Here is a 19,385-nt window from a genome sequence, read left to right on the forward strand (position 1 = left end):
CCTTGAGCATATTTTTGTAGCTGCCATAACATCACATACTACGAATACTTAAAACTGATAAAACAATTTATTCCCATTTTAAGGCAGGAGATTGTTTTAAAAAGCGTAAAAACAATCTTTAAAAGGTTAAACTATCCCCAAAACAAAAAGGGAAAGTGATAAACCCTACCCCCAGCCAAATGTGGAATTTGGTTGTTTCTATTGTCCATCACTATTGTTTTATCCACTATAGCTTTTGCTTCTAGAAAAAAGTGATGCTTCCAACCACAAAAAGGTTGCCCATCTTAAGTATAAGAGAAAAGCACTCTCTCCGTGCTGGTCAGTCATATCAGCCACTTACCTATTCAAGCAGTGTAAGAAACAGTCTATATTTATACCAGTACAAATGCTTCCTTTTTATGTTAGGAAATTTAAGTCAATTGTTATTCCCTGCGTACTTAAAAACATTAAGAAAAAACATAAGCATGCAGAATCAGGTATGGGATTACACTGCATTATTCTGCTTTTCATCCAAACTTTTAATATGTGGTTTGATTCATGAAACCACTGGCCACAGGTTCATGAAGAACCGGCTATTTATACTTTTAAATTATTAACATCTATTGTGGGTAATATATCTCACGTCACAATAATCAACAATTATCCATTTCAAGAAGGAAATAAATGTATTGGACTAGACAGAGTTCTGGATTAATTCAGGAAAGAAAATCTGCCATTTGTACTATTAAATTAGGGTTCAATCAGTCAGCTAAAAAGAACAAAGTTTTAAACAACAAAACTTTAAACACCGGATATCCTTTGTCAAATATCAAATGGAACATCAATCAAGTAGTTACTTACCATTGTTTTTTGAAATTCTTCAGAATTTTCGGAATTCACATTAAGACTATGAAAGTAATAAAAATATATATTATACGATAAATATTTAGAAGCATGTGATCTCAAAATAATGGTTGCTTTTTCCCCCCATATATCATCCGTTCCCCTTATTTTTGAACATTAGAGCACTATCTTTTTAAAAATTAACATATTTAACATGTGTAGCAAACAGAAAGTTCAGAACATTTGGATGTCTTCGAGAACTATATGAATAATTGAGTTCAAACCCTTACAAGACATTATCACACCATATGTGAGCTCAAGAAAATGATCATGCATGGTAATAATGTTCTAGTACTCTGATTACAAAACAAACACAAACACACTCTTCTTTACTATAAAGTCATAGTAAGAAGCAGTAAATTATATATATATTATATGCAAATGCTATACATTATAGAAAACTATTTGGCTGTAGCATTTTAAAATGTACAGTATATCACAGAAGTGAGTACACCCCTCACATTTTGTAAATATGTCTTTTCATGTGACAACTCTGAAGAAATGATACTTGACTACAATGTAAAGTAGTATACAGCTTGTATAACAGTGAAAATGTGCTGTCCCCTCAAAATAACGCAATACACAGCCATTAATGTCTAAACTGCTAGCAACGAAAGTGACTACTATCAGAGTATTATGAGAGGAAGAGAAAGTCCAAAGAAAGTAGAATAAAATCTCTTTATAAGCCTAAGGTTATCAGTGCAATGATCCCATAGGATCATTCAACAATGGATTAAAACAGCTGGTTTGTCGTTTTCTCCTTTGAAGAAACAATATTGCAATTTGGCTCTGTCTCCAAATGAAGAATGAAGGAAAAAAGACATTTATCCCTGGCAGCTAGAGAGTTGATGTTTCTAATTTCCATGAATTCAAATCATTATTAATTCTAAATAACAAAATATAATTTGTTAAAAACTAGAAAAAGGGTTGTATCATTTTTAATTCTCTCAAAACAATTATAGGGAAATTCACAAGAATGACTCATTTTACAGTAGTATATAAAAATTCCATAATAAATAAATATTCAAGAAAATAGGGTGAACAGGAACATTGTGTGTGCTATAATTCTGGAATAAATGGACAATTTGGGAAAAAGAAAAATATATAATTATTACACATATTAAATAAATTTTATAAATATTACTGAAATTATGGTCTTTTCGAAATCTATTCTAATAAAATTAAGATACTTTATTAACTTTTGTTAAATTTAACTTTCCATCTGCAATTATGTGGTTCATTTCAGTGAAGTTCTCTTGTAAACAATAATTACCATAACAAACAACAAAAACTGAATAACATTTTCAAAACATGGCAAGGAATATACCCTGCAAACATGGAAAAATAGATCCCCAAAAGAGGCAACATTAGCACTGTTTGAAACTTTGTTTTATTATGAGCTGATTAAATTAATGCCTGATATAAATTAATGCCTGATATAAAGTAGTATACCTAACATTCCATTCCATAGGTATTCAGAAACATGAACATTCACAGATGAAGAAAACAATGTTGCTGAGACTGTCAGACAAAAAGGAAGCAGAAAGATAAAGGAAGCACATGGAAATTAAGACATTTGATTTTTCCTAAATGTTTTTTTAATGTTTGAAGTGGCAAAATAACATTTCAAAACATAAGCTATCAATGCAGAGTACAAAATACAAGTCAAGCCATCTTTTTTTGCATTGCCATAATACAGAACATTGAACAATATTTAATATGCTAAAAATGACTGATTTGATTTTGCACTAGAGAGAAAAACATGTATTTTCAAAATTATACTAGCTATTCCTTCATTTAGTTCCTTAGTCTTTCAATTACTACTCATTTTTAGAATATACCATGTTTCCCTGAAAATAAGACAGGGTCTTATTTTCTTTTGACCCCTGAAATAAGCACTTGGCTTATTTTTGGGGAGGTCTTATTGTTTCTGAGGTGCAGGAGGCGGCGAGCGTGACATAGCTTCACCATCACTGACCTAGATGATATTTTGTTGGATCTACTGTAAAACTAGCTTTATGGAGACTTGTTGCTACTTTTTCCAATGCATTAAATGGTTTCCCCAGCTTTCACTATAGACAATGATATCATTTAAGTAACTCTCCCATCATTTTAGTTGATCAGGGAAAATTTGATCCATTAACCTTCAGAAGGTAGCGTCCCTTTCACTTCAACCAATGAAAGAGACTATCTCATTAAGTGATAAGTTCTCCTTCATGCTGAGACAGAACGTTGGTCTTACCTGAACGTTTTTTTCGGGAGAGTGGAGGGAGGGGTCACTGAAGGGTTATTACAGCCTGATTGGTCCATTTGACTGAGAGAAAACTTCTTAGCCTTCGGCTTCTCCCGTTGGCTCCCAGTTTCCGCGATGTCAAGGTCAGCGTCTGCATGATGTAAGAAGACAAGGGAAAGCCGCCCCGGGCCACCCGATCCTACCCCTCCCAGACCCTGTCTTATCTAACTAGGGAGGGAGAGTGACCCCTCCCTCCACTCTCCCGAAAAAAACGTTCAGGTAAGACCAACGTTCTTTTTCCAGTAGAGTGGAGGGAGGGGTCACTGAAGGGACATACCCACGCTACGTCCCAGGGAGGGGAGACTGGGTCCCAGGGGGAGGATCGGCCACCACCCGCTGGAGAACCCTCCGCCCAAAGGATGCCTCGGCCGAGGCATAAGTGTCCAGGCGGTAGTGTCTTATGAAAGGAGTAGGGGAGGCCCAGGTGGCCGCGCGACAGATGTCCTCAAAGGGCGCCCTAGTGGCCCAGGCCGCTGAGGAGGCCGCACTACGAGTGGAGTGAGCCGTAATCCCCGAGGGGGGGGATTTTCCAGAGGCTCCGTAGGCCTCCACGATGGCCAACCTAATCCACCTCCCAATGGTTGAAGACGAGACCTTTTTACCTAGGGAACTCGGATGAAACGAGACAAACAGCGCCTCGGTCCTACGAATGCCCTCCGTCCGTTTCAGATAAATACGGAGGGCCCTGCGTACATCCAACCGATGCCACGCCTGTTCTCTCTCCCTTGTAGGATTGGGGCAAAAATTAGGTAGTACAATTTCCTGTGCCCTATGAAAAGGAGTGTTAACCTTCGGGATGAACGAAGGATCCAAGCGCAAGACCACCCTGTCCTGGTGAATCATGCAAAGGTCGTTTCGAACAGAAAGGGCCCCCAACTCAGAAGTACGCCTGGCCGATGTAATGGCCACCAAAAATACTACTTTCAGTGAGAGGAGACGCATGTGGACCGACCTGAGAGGCTCAAAGGGAGATCCTGTCAGCGCCTTCAGGACGATGGTAAGGTCCCATGTAGGGAACCTATGGACAGGAGGCGGGCGGATGTTGGCCGCCCCTTTAAGGAACCTCTTCACCAATGGAGAGCGAGAGAGGGTAGAGGAGCCCTCTCCTCCCAAAATAGTGGATAGGGCCGCTACCTGCCGCCTGAGTGTATTGTGGGACAACTCGTCCTCTAGGCCTTTTTGGAGAAACTCCAGAACGTCAGGAACCGTGGCCCTAGCTGGATCGACCCCCCTGGGGCTACACCACTTCGCGAAGGCCGACCAGGTGGCGTTATAGATTCTAACTGTGGACGGCCTCCTAGCTGCCTCTAAGGTGGCTATGACCCCTGACGACAACTTCCTCCCTTTCAACAATCCCCTTTCAAGAGCCACGCGGTCAGATGTAGCCACTGCGGCTCTGGGTGAACTAAGACCCCTTGACGTAAGACTACCTCTTCTGGTGAGATCCTCCAGGGTTCTACGACCGAGAGCTGGACCAGGTCCGCAAACCATGGTCTCCTCGGCCAATATGGAGCTAACAGGATGACGGAAGCCCTCTCTGTGACTACCTTCCGAATGGTTCTGGGAACGAGGGGAAGGGGAGGGAAGGCGTAAAGGAGACCCGGAGGCCACCGGGTTCTGAGAGCATCCGCCCCTTCTGCTGCTGGAGTCTTGAATCTGGTGAAAAATCTCGGCAGTTGTGCGTTGCCGGGGGAGGCAAACAGGTCTACAAGGGGGTTGCCGAATCTGAGGCAAATCTTCCGGAACAACTCTGGGTCCAGCTGCCACTCGCCGTTGTCCAGAGTCGCCCGGCTCAACCAGTCTGCCTGGTGGTTGGACTCCCCCGAAATATGTTCCGCCATAATAGAGGCCAAGTGTCTCTCCGCCCATAGGCATAATGTCTGCGCCTCCCGCCACAGGGCTCGTGAGTGAGTCCCCCCTTGACGGTTGACATGAGCCTTCGTCGCTACATTGTCCGTAAGCAGGAGGACGTGTCGCCCCTGCAGTTGGCGGTGGAAAGTCCGGAGGGCCAGTCTCGCGGCCTTGAGTTCGAGCCAATTTATATTGTGTCTGAGGTCCGAGGCAGTCCAACGTCCCTGGGCCATGTCGGACCCCATCACGGCCCCCCAGCCGTAAAGGCTCGCGTCCGTCGTGACTTGTACTCTCTCCGGCTCCCAAATAGAGGCCCCCTGTCGCAATGCTGGGGACAACCACCACTTGAGCGAGCGTCTCACTTCCGGAGTTAACCGAAGCGGTCGTAGAGAGTTGCTCAACATTCTCCTTTGGGCTGGTATTAAGGCCCACTGAAGGGGACGCAGATGCAGACGGGCCCAGGGGACTATCCCTATGCAGGATACCATCTTCCCCAGGAGGCGTGATAAGGTCAGGGTGGAAACGGACCTTTTTGTCCTGATCGACGTGATCAACTGAGTCAGACTGGCCAAGCGGTCTGGGGACAGGCGAACCCACCCTGACTCGGAATCTATCACTGTCCCTAGATGCAGGATCTGTCTGGATGGGGATAGGTGACTCTTGGGGAAATTCACGGAGAAACCTAGTGTCTGGAGCCATTGGATGGTCAGCTGGAGGTCTGCCCTGGCTCTGGGGAGGGACCCTGCCTGCACCAGGACGTCGTCCAGGTAACACTGGAGTCTGACTGGGATGGATCTCAGGTATGCGGCCAGGGCCGCCAGGACCTTGGTGAACGTCCGAGGGGCCGAGGCCAGGCCGAATGGTAGGGCCCGGTACTGATAGTGTCTGCGTTTGTGGGAAAACCTCAGGAATTGACGGTGAGACTGGAGGATGGGGATGTGAAGATAGGCCTCCGTCAGATCTACCGAGGCCATGAAATCCCCCTTTCGAATGCCCTGCAAGATTGACTTTAGGGAGGCCATCTTGAAGCGCCTGTAAACTAGATACTGATTCAGGCGCTTCAGGTCTAAAATCGCCCTCCAACCCCCCGAGGTCTTCGGGACTACAAAGAGATTTGAATAGTAGCCCCGTCCCCTCTCCGGCTCCGGAACGACCTCCACCGCTCTGATTTCCAGAAGGTGTGAGACGGCGAGGTCCATAAGATGACGACGTTCCGGATCCCGGGACGGGGAGAATGTTCTGAAGCGTCTCGGAGGGTAGGAGAGGAACTCCAGTCTTAGGCCGTGGCGAATGGTCGCTCGGACCCACCCGTCTGATGTGATCTGGTCCCACTTGTCCGCGTACTGCGCCAGGCGGCCGCCTATGGGATGACTCGGATTTGAGTCATTTCCCTCTGCGGAAGGGACGGCCGCCCCCCCCCCGCGAAAGGGCCGCTTGGACTGGGACTGGTATCTGGAGCGATCCTGAAAACTTTGCCTGTTGTATGGCCTATCCTGTCTGTACTGCTGAAAACGGGGCTCCTGCTCCCTGTCATAAGATCTGAAGGAAGGCCTGCGATACGGGTGACTGCGTGTTTCGGCCTTCTTGGTGGAGGTGGGCATCACCTTTTTCTTGTCTTTATTCTCCACCAAGATTGGGTCTAGGGCAGACCCAAACAGATTGGGACCCGCGAATGGGGCAGCTATTAAATCCCATTTGGCTTTATTATCGATCTGCCAATTTCTAAGCCAAAGGAGTCGGCGAGCGGCCACGGAAGTAGCTAAGGCGCTGGAGCCGAACCGCATCGCATCCAGGGTTGCGTCGGCCGAATACTGGCAGGCCGCCATAATTTTAGTTAAATCCTGGTGGATGCGATCATCCTGGATCGGGATACGATCCTGGAGCTGGCGGAGCCACATAACGGTCGTGCGATTAAAATACGAGGCGGCAGCCGCCGCCCGCATTGCCCATGCGGAAGCCTTATAATTTTTCCGCAGGGTGAGCTCCGCCCTTTTATCCTCCGGCTTAAGCTTATCTGCGGCATCCCCCGAGACCACTGGGGAGGACGAGACCAGGGCAGCTATCGGTTGATCTATGGCCGGAAGTTGGATGGCCTGAAGGAAAGCCTTCTCCATGTTATAAGCCCGCCTGTCATTGCTGCCAGGGGGGGAAAAATTTGAAGGCCTAGCCCACTGACTGGTGGCTACCTCCAGGAACAGCGGAGGAGCAGGGATCTCTTCTTTATTGGTGGCCGTGTTAGAGAACATCACCATATCCGGATCCCTGGGCGGGGGCACTGTGGGGTCCCCTGTGCCCACCTTAGTGGTCCTCCTGGCCTTCTTCAGTAGGGGCTTAAACATGGCCTGGATGAATAAGTTGGAGGAGGTGGGCCGATCAGTGGCTGCATCCTCTTCCTCAGAGAAACCCCAGTCGTCCTGACGACGGGCCTCTTCTCTGGAGGAGACCTCGCTCATGAGGGAAGGGGAAGAGGTTCTGGACCTGGTCCTACTGAAAGGAGTAATCTTACAATGCCGGGAAGGCCTGTCCCTTTGAGCTATTCCCTTGGAAATGGCTGCAGAGATTAATCTTTTAAGATTCTCAGGGAGGTGTTCTAGATCCTCCTCGTCCCAGTCAGAATCATAGTCCTGGGAACTATGATCCCTGTGAGGCCTCCTACCCCGTGAGGGACCTGCAGAGGGGCCTTCCAATGGGTCATCTCCATCCAAGCCCCCTGTCCCAGGGGAAGTTGGGGGAGGGGGTGAAGCCCCCCGTCCTTCACTCCTAACTGATCTGGCTGAAGAGGAAGATGGAGAAGAAGGGCTGAATCCCCTGTTGACAGAGGGGGGATGACAAGGGGCCTCCGACCTGGGGGATCTAGATCTAGGTCTGGGATCCCTGGCCCTCCTCTTCTCTGCTCTCTCAATGGGCTTTTCAATGGCTCTGGAACGCCTAAGCTCGTCCCTTTGCCTAGCCCTGGATGGTCTATCCTCGGCTGTAGGCCTAGAAGATCGAGGCCTAGCTGGGGCTGTGGGGCCTAACTCCCCTTCTGGGGCCTGGGCAGTTGCGGTTTGAGCGGCTTCAGAACGCGCTGCCATCGCCCCACTCACGTGCACGGATGAAGACTGTTTAAGAAGACAAAGTCCTTGTAGTCTGTGAGCCCGGCGCTGGGTTGGAGCAGCTCAGCTTGGGCCTGTGATGCCCCTTCGTTAAGGCCTATTTGTGTCAGGGCCTGCCACGTGTCCAAAATGGCCGCCGGCTTGAATTGCGGCCGTTTGTCTTCAGGCGGCCGCTAAAATGGCGCGCGCGCCGCCGTTTGCCTCCCCGGCCGTTCAGACGGCCAAACGACCCCACAATCGTAGCGCAGCTCTAAATTTCGTGCCGCCGGTCTTCACGCCCGGCAAAGGCCGCTGGCGCTCCGGTCTGTGCTCGCGCCGCCGCCAAGAGCACCGCCGACTCGGGAGAGGCGACGCGGCCGAGTTAGGGGCTTGCCGGTCTTCACGCGCGGCAAAAAGGGGCCGCCGGCGCTGCGGCTTGAAGCAATGGGTCGTCGGGGGAGGAGTTGGGAGCTGTAAACCCCCCGGCACGCCCGAGACTCCAGGAATCAGCCGGGGGAAGAAAAAGCCCAGAATGGAAATTAGGTATGCGAGGAGAAAGTTTTACTCGGCTCTCCCTGCTGATCTGGGACAGAGGAAAATGTCCCACTGGGCACAGCTCCTTCTACTCTATGCTTTTTTTAAATTTGAAATATCCAATTGTCCAAATGACTGTCCAATATAGTACTCACAATCACTGGGAACCAAAACTATAGTCTGAAGGACCTTCTTGACTGAGAGGAAACTGGAAGCCAACGGGAGAAGCCGAAGGCTAAGAAGTTTTCTCTCAGTCAAATGGACCAATCAGGCTGTAATAACCCTTCAGTGACCCCTCCCTCCACTCTACTGGAAAATGGACAAACATTTGCCTGATATGCTTTAGTAGAACTTTTACCAAGCAAAAAGATAGACTAGATGACCTGAAAATTTTCCAACTATTTTTAATGCATAGCTAGAAATTATAAGCAACATTGGAAAGGAATCAAAGTAGAACCGATGGAACTTCTCTAAACAACAATGAAAATAGAAGAGAAAGAACTGGAGAAAATTACAATATACAAAGACCTGCAAATAGAAGAGGAACAATTGTAGCAAAAGAAAGCAAAGATAGTACCAATAGTAATAGGTGCCTTGGGTGCAATCCCATCTATATACCATTAGTATTGACAAAATACATTTAACAATACATTTAACATCATCAAATCACAACATCTGTCTAACCCAGATCTCTGGAAAGCAGAGGCGAGTTTCAGCCAGTTCGGCCCTGATCAGGCGAACCAATAGTGGCGGTGGTGGGAGGTTCCGCAGACCCACCCAGATGCTTCTGTGTATGTGCAAAAGTGTCACACATGCATGCACGCATGAGCAAACAGATAGTAAAAAAAATGAAAACCCACCACTTCTGGAAAGGACGTTAGATAAAATTGTGAAATCCAGTCTAAACATTTGGTTGACTATGTTACCAACATAATAATCTAATTAGACACTTCATTGAGACACCTATCTATTCACATTCTCAAACCTGGCATTCAATCATGCTAGTAACAACCTGTCGCCTTTAACTACTGAACTATTTGTTACCCTGTGTCCAGTGCCTAAGAGCTTGTTAATTATCCAAATTTCTCTTTCTCTAGGTCTTGTTAATTACCTGTCTCCTGTCTCAGAGGACCTTGTTAATAACTTATACAGTCCCTTTAAAGAGGGCCTAACAACACATTAAAATTAAAGATGCTTTTGTTTTAACACCTGTCAAGTGCTATAAATTGAGAAATTTTCACGTTAGTATATTAGTCTACTGTAGTGTAGCATAAAAACAAACATTTATTATAAAAATGTTGCACACAGAGTTATCTATATCCTGGAAAACCAATATTTTAGTTGACATTTGTTCTTAAATACTGTATATTAAATGCACAGGACTGCTATGAGAGCTACGCATTAACACCTGGACAGCTACTGTGATGGATAGTGCCATTAGCCTACTGTAATGAAGGTGATCAAGGAACTTTAAAAGAGAAAACTTTGAAAAGTGTGTTGGGATTACAAAACATTAACTCTATTGTTGTTAACGGACAATATGACCTCATGTAGGTTTTTCAAAGAATTAGTCATTCGAGCTATAGATTCTATATCAATGTGTACAAAAAGTCAATTAAGCTATTACTTCTTACAAAGACTTTCTTTAATGGAGGTGTGGAAAAGAAACCTCAATAGCAGTAAATTGACTTCAGTATGAATAACTATTATTTTTCAAACTCATATGCAAGTTTATTTTAAGTCAATCTGGAAATTTCATAATAGGTAGTCTTTGACTTACAACCATTTGTTTAGAGACCATTTGAAGTTGTAACAGCACAAAACCACAACAATTTATAATTGTTTTTCACACTTACAAGGACTGCAGCATTTCTATGGCTATGTGATCAACATTTGGATGCTTGGCAACTGGCATGTATTTATAACACTTGCAGTATCTTGGAGTCATGTGATCACACTTTGCAAGCTTCTGACAAACAAAATCAAACAGGAGCCAGGTTCACATAACAATTGTGTTACTAACTTAACAATTACAGCGATTCACTTAAAGATTGTGCCAAAAAAGCTTGTAAAATGGACAAACCTCACTGTCTCGCTTAATGACAGAAATTTTGGGCTCAATTGAGGTTGCAAGTCAAGGACTACCTGTATACTAACTGCAGCTAAAAATACCAATTTTACCTTGGAGATAACAGAATGTAGCACCGATTATATGCTAATTTTATGGCTTTTAGTGCATTTCTAAGATCTATTTAAAGTGCCTTTAATTTAAAAAAGTAAGGTCCAGTATTTGGCACCAGGTACCTAAAGGACACATTGTCTATAAAGGTTGTGCAATGCTTTAAAATCACTTTCAAAAGTGAGAAGTCTTCTAAGGAAGTAAATGCATGTCAATCATTGGGGAAAAAAACTTGAACATGTATGTAGGTGGGTTTCCCAAACACACATAACTTGTGTTCAGCTGCATAGACATATTCAGCCTTTTAATAATGGATACATTGAAGCTTTGCTTCATCATTTAAAGTACAAGGGATCCTTAATTCTTCGTTAGGTAATCCTGCATTTTAAGAGTACACTGACGTTTGTATAATAGAATGGCAAAACTGTTTATTACAGACAGAATTGTTCCACAATACCCACCTAGGCTAGTTCCTTCACAGCACTGAAGTATCAATCCAAGACTGTAATATTTATTTTTTTAAATTGAATAATGTCCTCCTTGAACAAAGATAACAAATACACTATAATAAAAAAAATCATCAACTTCAAAACATCTAACCAAGGAACTTACCTAAATAGCAGCATATTTCTGGGCTTGAAGTTTGTAGTAAAGGGATTAGTGGAATCAAAATCAAAGCTGCCCTGCTGACTTTCAGCAAAAGGACTGGGTGACTTCAAGTCAGAGGAGCCTTCTGATCCACCGTTACTAAGTCTATCTGATCGTTTGCCTTCTTTCTTTCCAGTCACTCTTTCAAAGAGACTAACCTTCTCCTTTTTCTCTTTCTTATTCTCTTTTTTTATTTCAGGTGGTTTTGAAAATAAGCCCACATTTTGTTCCCATGATAAAGGGTTTTCTTCAAATGGATTCTTCTGTCTTGGCAGTGTAGCAAACTTTTGAGGCAATGAAGCACTCACATTCGTAAAAGGATCGTTTTGAGCTGCAAAAGCTGAGTCACTATCATCACCTGTGTTGTCCAGTTGACTCACTTTAGTGGTATCTGCACTTAATGTCCGTCTGTGTGGAGATTTTAGATTTCCTGAAAACAATGTTATTAGTATGCAACTGGAGTCAAGGGTATAAACAGAAATATATAACTATATCTATATTTACATACATGCATGCATACATACATACATACATACATACATACATACACAAAATATTATACAACTATTTGCAATAAGTTAAAATAAAAAGTTTATTCCAACAACTATTATTCTACAAATATAGATTATAAAAATGATTAGCTTTGGCTGAATGAAAACCAACAGTTTCACAAGCCTTTGACCATATAATAAATTATCCCACTACAATATTATGCTTGTGTTATGTTCACTGTAATCACCTGAAGAACTTTTAAGAATAACAAAAATGCAGTACCATATTTTTAAAAAAGTTATATATAGAGAGTGTGACAGTAATGATTATAGCAGTGATGGCGAACCTATGGCATGCGTGCCACAGGTGGCACGCAGAGCCATTTGTCAGGGCACGTGAGACGCTGCCCTGTAAGCTGGCCAGCGCACATGGCCAGCTGAGTTCACCCTTTTTTAAAGCCATTTTTTGCCCTCTCCAGGCTCCAGAGCCTTTATAGGAGCCTGGGGAGGGTGAAAAGAGCCTCCCCCGCCCTCCCCGGAGGCCCTCCAGAGGCTTCATGAGCTTCCCTGAAGCCTCCAGAGCGCAAAAAAATGGCCCTACGGGCAAACCAGAAGTTCAGGAATTGACTTCCGGTTTGCTCGGAGGGTCGTTTTGACTGATCCGGAGGCTTCAGGGAAGCATCCTGAAGGTCCCTCAAGCCTTTGGAGCGCTCAAAACGACCCTCCGAGCTCGGAGGTTTGTTTTGACTGCTCTGGAGGCCTATAAAGCCTCTGGAGCCTGGGGATGGCAAAAAAAGCATGCAAAAAATGGGGGAGGAGCGCCTGTAGTGCGCACATGCGCACTGGGGAGGTTGTGCATTGCATTATGGGTGCGGCACGCCTGCACACTACCCCCCTGTGCTGCCCCCACTTATGGCATGCGAGCCAAAAAAGGTTTGCCATCGCTGGATTATAGGGTGGAGAAAACTATTGCCATTTATTTTGGCAGTTTGTAACCCACCTTTATACCCCAAAACTACTTCAAGGCAGTTAATTTACAATTAAAACAAACTTTTTATCCTCTAATTTTGAATACTTTAATAATTCCTGCATGAGGACAAATGTTAGAATACTATAAAACATGTTATTATAATAATGTTGTAAATTCATATCTATAGAATGATCTAAACAAATTGTAATCATTACCGTACTTTTCGGATTATAAGATGCACCTTTTTTCCTCAAAAAAGAGACTGAAAATCTGGGTGCATATTATACACCTGCATTGTTTGCCTCCAGAAGCCCCGCCCCTTCACCAAAATGGCTGTGCATACCCTTATGGAGGTTTTCAGAGAGCTTCTGAGGTCTGGGAGGGGAGAAATGAGCAAAAAATGGGCTGCTTTTTGCCCCCCTCCCCCAGCTGTCAGCAGCATTCTATAAGCCTCCATAAGGCTATGCATGCAATTTTTTTCACAAAAAACGGGCCCGTTTTCACAAAGAACTGGCCGTTATTTGCTTGTTTTAGGGGGCCCCACCTCCCCCAGGAGCACTCTGCAAGCCCTCCCAAGGCTATTCATGCCTTTTTTAAAAGAAAAAAACGGGCCCATTTTTGCAAAAAATGGAACGTTTGGGGGAGATTTGCAGAGTGGAAAAACTTTTTTTTTTCCTTTTGGAAAGCTCTTTAACTGATTGATGAGAATTACATTAATCAAGTGCTTTGCCAGCAGAAACAAAGTCTTAGGTGCTGCAGATTGTCAGCGATTTCCTTCTCCTGAACATGGATAAATACATCTGGAAACATCTACCTACCTACCTACTTACCATCTCTCTCTCTCTCTCTCTCTCTCTCTCTCTCTCTCTCTCTCTCCCTCCCTCCCTCCCTCCCTCCCTCCCTACTGTATTTCTCTCTTTCTCTCCCTCTCTATCCCTCTATCTACCTACCTACTTTTTTTAAAAAAAAATTGCCTCTTCAAAACCTTGGTGCGTCTTATATTCTGGTTTGTGTTATACTCCGAAAAATACGGTACTTCACTGGGGAGAGTCAATATTAACTAGCTAATAGGCCTAGCATATAGTATTTTGTTTACCCAGGTCTTTCCAGCTGATTCAAATGTTTAAAATTTTGCCATTTTTCACTGTTATTTGTTTTTGTATTTTAATAACCTGTGATCCAATCTGAACATTTTTAGTTTAAGGATGGTGTATAATGTGTGTGTGTGTGTGTGTGTGTGTGTGTGTGTGTGTGTGTGTGTGTGTGTGTGTGTGTAGTATTAAAAACAGATTTTGTTTCAAGCTTGGAAATAGAAACATTCCAACTGAGATGACTATGTTCCATTAGGATAAAACTTAAAGTATTTAGAAGATTTAATCAAAGAAAGCAACGGCAATTCAGCGGAACTGTCTTGCTCTTTGTTTTCCTATAAGGGCCATAAGAGTAGTTATTTGCCATCCAACCTGCTATAAAATTGGCCACAATTTAATTTAATTTAAACATTAAAAAATTCATATAGAAATTCTTTTGGTTGCTGAAGAAAAATGTAAATAACAACCAACAAAAATCAGGTTCAAGCACAAGTCCATATTTTGTTTCTATTATTAACAAAATCACATACAGGTTTTGCACAAATCCAGGAAAAAGCAATTACATGTTGTAGGGAAAAAGTGCTTCTCCTAATTCTTGCATGACTAAAAGTAAAACCAAAGAGCATAAATACATCTAATAATATAACTAAATTCTAGAAGTTGTATTGTTTAAAAGTTGTATTGAAATGTGTTCTAAAGTACAGATCATAACATCATAGAGTGCACACAAAGATAACAAATCAAAATAGGACAAGTATTTCCAGCTTTAAATGAAAATACTTGTCCCATTTTGATTTGTTATCTTTGTATGTATCTTAATGTCACTTGGATTCAAAACTATGCACATTCTGCACCACTCTCCCCCAAAGCTCAATAAATCAGCCCCATCTGCTGCAGTGGCTAGGCTGCAATATCTGGGAAAAGTCAACTACAAGAAAACATGTCCCGTCACAGCATACAGAACAGCACAAAACACTCGAAACTCTCAAGGTTTATTTCAAGCTTGAAACAAAACTCTCATTTCAGTCATGGAAGACGCAGAATGTCTGTTTCAAGATAAAAACATTTGAAACTTGGGACTTTTGTATACACCAAATCTATTTTTAAAACAAATTACAGTGAAACGAAAATGAATATAGTAATAAGTAATAAAGTGGGGAAGTATTATACTTATTAAAATAAATTATTGATGAAACATTCTATTCTTCATTCGATTTCCATTGTATCTCAAATTCTTAGCAACTATATTTTTCCTATGAATAAGAGCATAAAGATATGGGGTTTGGAATAATTCTACTAGAAGGCCATTTCAAATAGAATTTGCCTCTTAAGAAATCTGTACTTACCACTTTCATCCTCAGAACCAACAGACTCAAGCTGATGTCTGAAGAGGTAAGAGTTGCCAATTGTTCCCGATTTATTTTTTTCTGAAGTTATCTGAGGTCCAGTTAGATCAGACATTGAGTGAGCCAAAGAGAGTCGCTGAGGTCCCAAAAGAAAAGGCTTTTTTGGCTTTGATTTTAACTGCAATTCATTGAGCGATGTTATATTGTTAGTTTCTGGTGTATGAGTACTTGGAATGATTGCAGATGATGTATCCAAAAATGTCCCATCTGTCTTACGACCCTTCATTTTGTCCTTTAATTTAGCAAAAGGAGATTTGGTTTTGTCCTTAATTGACAAGTCAAACATGCTTGCTGTCATGTTGTTTCTCATAAACTGAATATTGACTTTTATCTCTCCTCTGTCTTTAGTTCGTTTTCCTTGTTTAGACTCGAGGGGAAACCATCTTAAAGAAAAGATAATATGCTGTTAGTTGCGTAAGCAATGCCTCAGAATCATATGATGCCATTTCATCTATACAGTACTTATGTAAGATTGCAAAAAATAAATACAGACACATATCAGGGAGGTTGCTTTACAATTTTAAATATATTTATTTCAAAAAGTTTTCCTTGGTCAAATTTTAAAACAAGTGTGTTAGAAGAATAAAAGTGCCTAATTTAATCAGAATCCTATATAATAAAGCAATATTAATTAAACTTCAAGAAATTGCAGCAGTTAAAAGTGTACTAAAATGAGTTTCAAAGCTGAAACACAAGTAGAGAAACCAAATGTCATTTGGAAGACTTAAAATAAACATTTACATACAAGTTTCTCAAAACTGATGATGATCTAAAGGGAATCCTGTTGGTAAGGCATTCCTCAGGTGGAAATAAAATTGCAAAAAAGGCTGTCTCTTGGTAGACAATTTAATGACTATGAAAGTAGGGCAACAGAGAAGGCCCACCATTTTTGATCACTTAGTAAAAGTGCTTTGAACAGGGCTCAGAAAAATACCAGCAGCCAACACAGTTCATGCAATATGAGCCTCATATGTTTTAATCATCTTGTTCCCGCCATCACACAATTTTTGATTCAGGTGTTCCTGTACCTAATTCAAGATCATATCCCATAGATTTCATATATAAGTTCTTAATATTCAATAGTCAATTAAAAATAGTAATTTCCACAATTTGTATAATTCATAGTAATAAACTTAAAATATTATTCCTGTATTTTATTTGGGGAATAGCATCTACACTGAAAGAGTAACAACCCAAAATGATGTTTTTTGTTAATAAAATACTTGAAAGAAGTTTATAGAATTAATCACTATAACAATAGCTTTTGTGAAAGTGCAAAAAAGATGTGGCCTTATATTGGCCACATCTTTTATAAAGTACACTACAGTATTACAAATAATAACTAAGTTCAAAAAGTAAATTTAACATATAGTCTTGTATGATTTTAAGCACAGAAAGATTCTTTCAAAACTGCTTGACAGTTTTTTCTTCTAATTTTCAGTATCCTATTTAATTTCAGCATTCTATTATTATGACAAATTTTCATCCTTTCAATATATGTCATATCAAAAGGATGCAATGTTTGGATATGCTGAGCTATTTTACACTCTTATTAAGTTGTGGTTGTTCTCTTTTCTATTTGAGCAGGGATGAAAACTCACCCAAACAATTTGGAGGTTGTAGGTACAGTTATGGAAAAAGTATGTCATTGGACAGTATGGGACTGAATTTCCTTTTGATTTATTAAGTAAGGGGATCAAATGCCATCCACAATTGCCATCCACAAATGCCATCCACAATTGGCAGCACTACAGATTTGCTTCCTAGAGCCTGTGCCATCCCCATCCTTAGAATTAGGGAGAAAAATCATGCCACCAAAACCTGGTTATTTTACCACTGAATTTTAGAAGGGAATGAAATCCATAGTTTGCCTAGTGTTTATTCCTATTTCCATGACCCTTCTCAATATTTTTTTTCCTATTAAGGAAAAAAGATCCCTCAATATGAACAGTCCCGATGTCTATAATATCAAATTAAAATAACCTGGTAAACATTTGTTTACCAATATGCTATTAAGGAACAAACCATATAGAATCAAAGAGGTGGAAGGGACCTCAGAGGTCGTCTAGTCCAACCCACTGCTCAAGGCAGGAACATTATACCAGCACCAGTCAAATGGTTGCCCAGTCTATTCTTGAAAACCTTGAATGATGGAGCACCCACAATCCCAGGAAGAAAGCTATTCTACTGATTAATATTTGACTGGTTTCATACAAGATGCTAAATCTTAACTCATTGTTGACAATACATTAAGCCAAAATCAAACATGATTACGTTTAGCACAGTACTATAAACTCTTATCCCTGGTTTGAAATCAAACTGTTTAAGATTGTAATCATTTTTATTGTATCTTGAATTAAAGCCAGAGCAGTAAATAAAACAAAAAAGTTATTTTAAAACTTGAGCTGCACATATTCGACACACCATTCCTTTCTGCAGTTGGTATATTCCACATTTACTGCAGCCAGCATGTTTTCTTTAAAGGAAACCTCATAGGAGATGTCTTGCTATAAAAGGATGATAAGTTATGAATGCTTAGTCCTCTTTGGACATTAAAAATCCAGAGTGCTTACTTTATAAGCATACAGATTAATTCATGTCCCACATAAACACCAGTCAAATGGCATCAGTTCTTTTCAGGAACAAAACTTGGCAATTTGGAGTATCCCGCAGCCACATGACCATAATTTTTGACAATTTATGGAGGTTTTCAGAGTTTACTTCCAGTTGCAGGCAAAAAATGCCCATTGAGTAAAATGGATTTGGAAATGGTGAAATGTTGAAAAAATGGGCTTGGTTATATAATATCTTAATTTATGATTGCAACAATTTACAACTATAATTCTGGGGTCAATTACTATTGCAATTTCAGAACCGTAAACATTAGTTTGTGACATTAGCATTTCATGTTATGTGTACTTTGTTAAAAATGTTTGGGCAATTGGATTATGTAGTGAATGAAGAACCATAATGTATGAGAAAATCTATAATTATATTTTTACTGTGAAGGATAGAAAAAAACAATGCTTCCATTTGAAGCATTCCTCTGTATAAAGGTATAAAAAGTCGATATTAGTTTAAATACTAATTATGATTTGATATAATTCCAAAATTATGGATTAAAAAATATATCAAGAACCAACCAAAATTGTACTTTTGTTTATTCTTTCTATGGTACTGTTACAAATTGAATTAATGAAAGTTTCAATAGTTTGAATGGAAATGGCTAGTTTTCAATAAATATAATTAAAAGTGCCCACCTTTGGCCAGAAAGAAATATGACTTTACATTTACAAATTTATATACATGTGTAAACATTCACACTATTCTAAGATCAGCTTAATAGTATAGCCACATCCCTCTCTACTTAGGAATAAATCCTATTAATGGGAGTTCTATGGATATAGAATTACAGCTTTAATGTTTTATTTTTTGAGCATCTAAACAAAAATAATTATTCATTCTTTAATTTATTCTGTATTGGGGGAAAAATAAGTGCACCAAAGGCTTAAAGCAGATCAGAATTGGCCTCCAAGTATCAGCTAACTAATGAAAAGGCCACTCAAATTGCAATTTTGGATAGTCAAAAAGAAAGCAACACAACTATTTCAGGTGTTCATGGCTTAACAATTCAAGAACTGTAAATTACACTTGTTCCAAGTCTGATACAGCAATTCTTTTCCCTACAGCTGAAGTTTATTCATACTCATAAAAGAAACCATCAACCCGCCTCCCAAATAATCGGTCTTTTGCCAGAGTGAATATATTATATTTTGTCATAGACAAGGTTCAACTTCAACACTCATATTATTTTTAAAGAAATATGCTTAAACCATTACTAACAGCAACTTAAATAAAGTTACCGGTAATATTTATGCCTTTGATCTGGAGGCTGATATATCTTTAAAGTCACAATGCCTGGCAAACACAACTTTCTCTGATAAAAAGAAAATAGAACAAATTGTT

General features: G+C 41.2%; 1 protein-coding gene across 2 annotated transcripts in view; it reads right to left on the reverse strand.

The window, feature by feature from the left end:
* RAB11FIP2 (RAB11 family interacting protein 2) overlaps positions 1-19,385 on the reverse strand; it is a 37,588-nt gene that overhangs the window by 11,033 nt on the left and 7,170 nt on the right. Inside the window, exons 2-4 of one of the 2 annotated variants that reach the window (XM_081955443.1) lie at positions 15,360-15,802; positions 11,426-11,891; positions 841-886 (exon numbers count right to left, since the gene is read on the reverse strand). In XM_081955443.1, coding sequence (XP_081811569.1) covers positions 841-886; positions 11,426-11,891; positions 15,360-15,802 — 955 coding nt within the window. The remainder of the gene's footprint in view (positions 1-840; positions 887-11,425; positions 11,892-15,359; positions 15,803-19,385) is intronic. The other variant, XM_081955444.1, reaches the window with a different exon arrangement.

Source organism: Natrix helvetica (genome assembly GCF_964273705.1).
Source record: "Natrix helvetica genome assembly, chromosome: 5".
NCBI lineage: Eukaryota > Metazoa > Chordata > Lepidosauria > Squamata > Natricidae > Natrix > Natrix helvetica.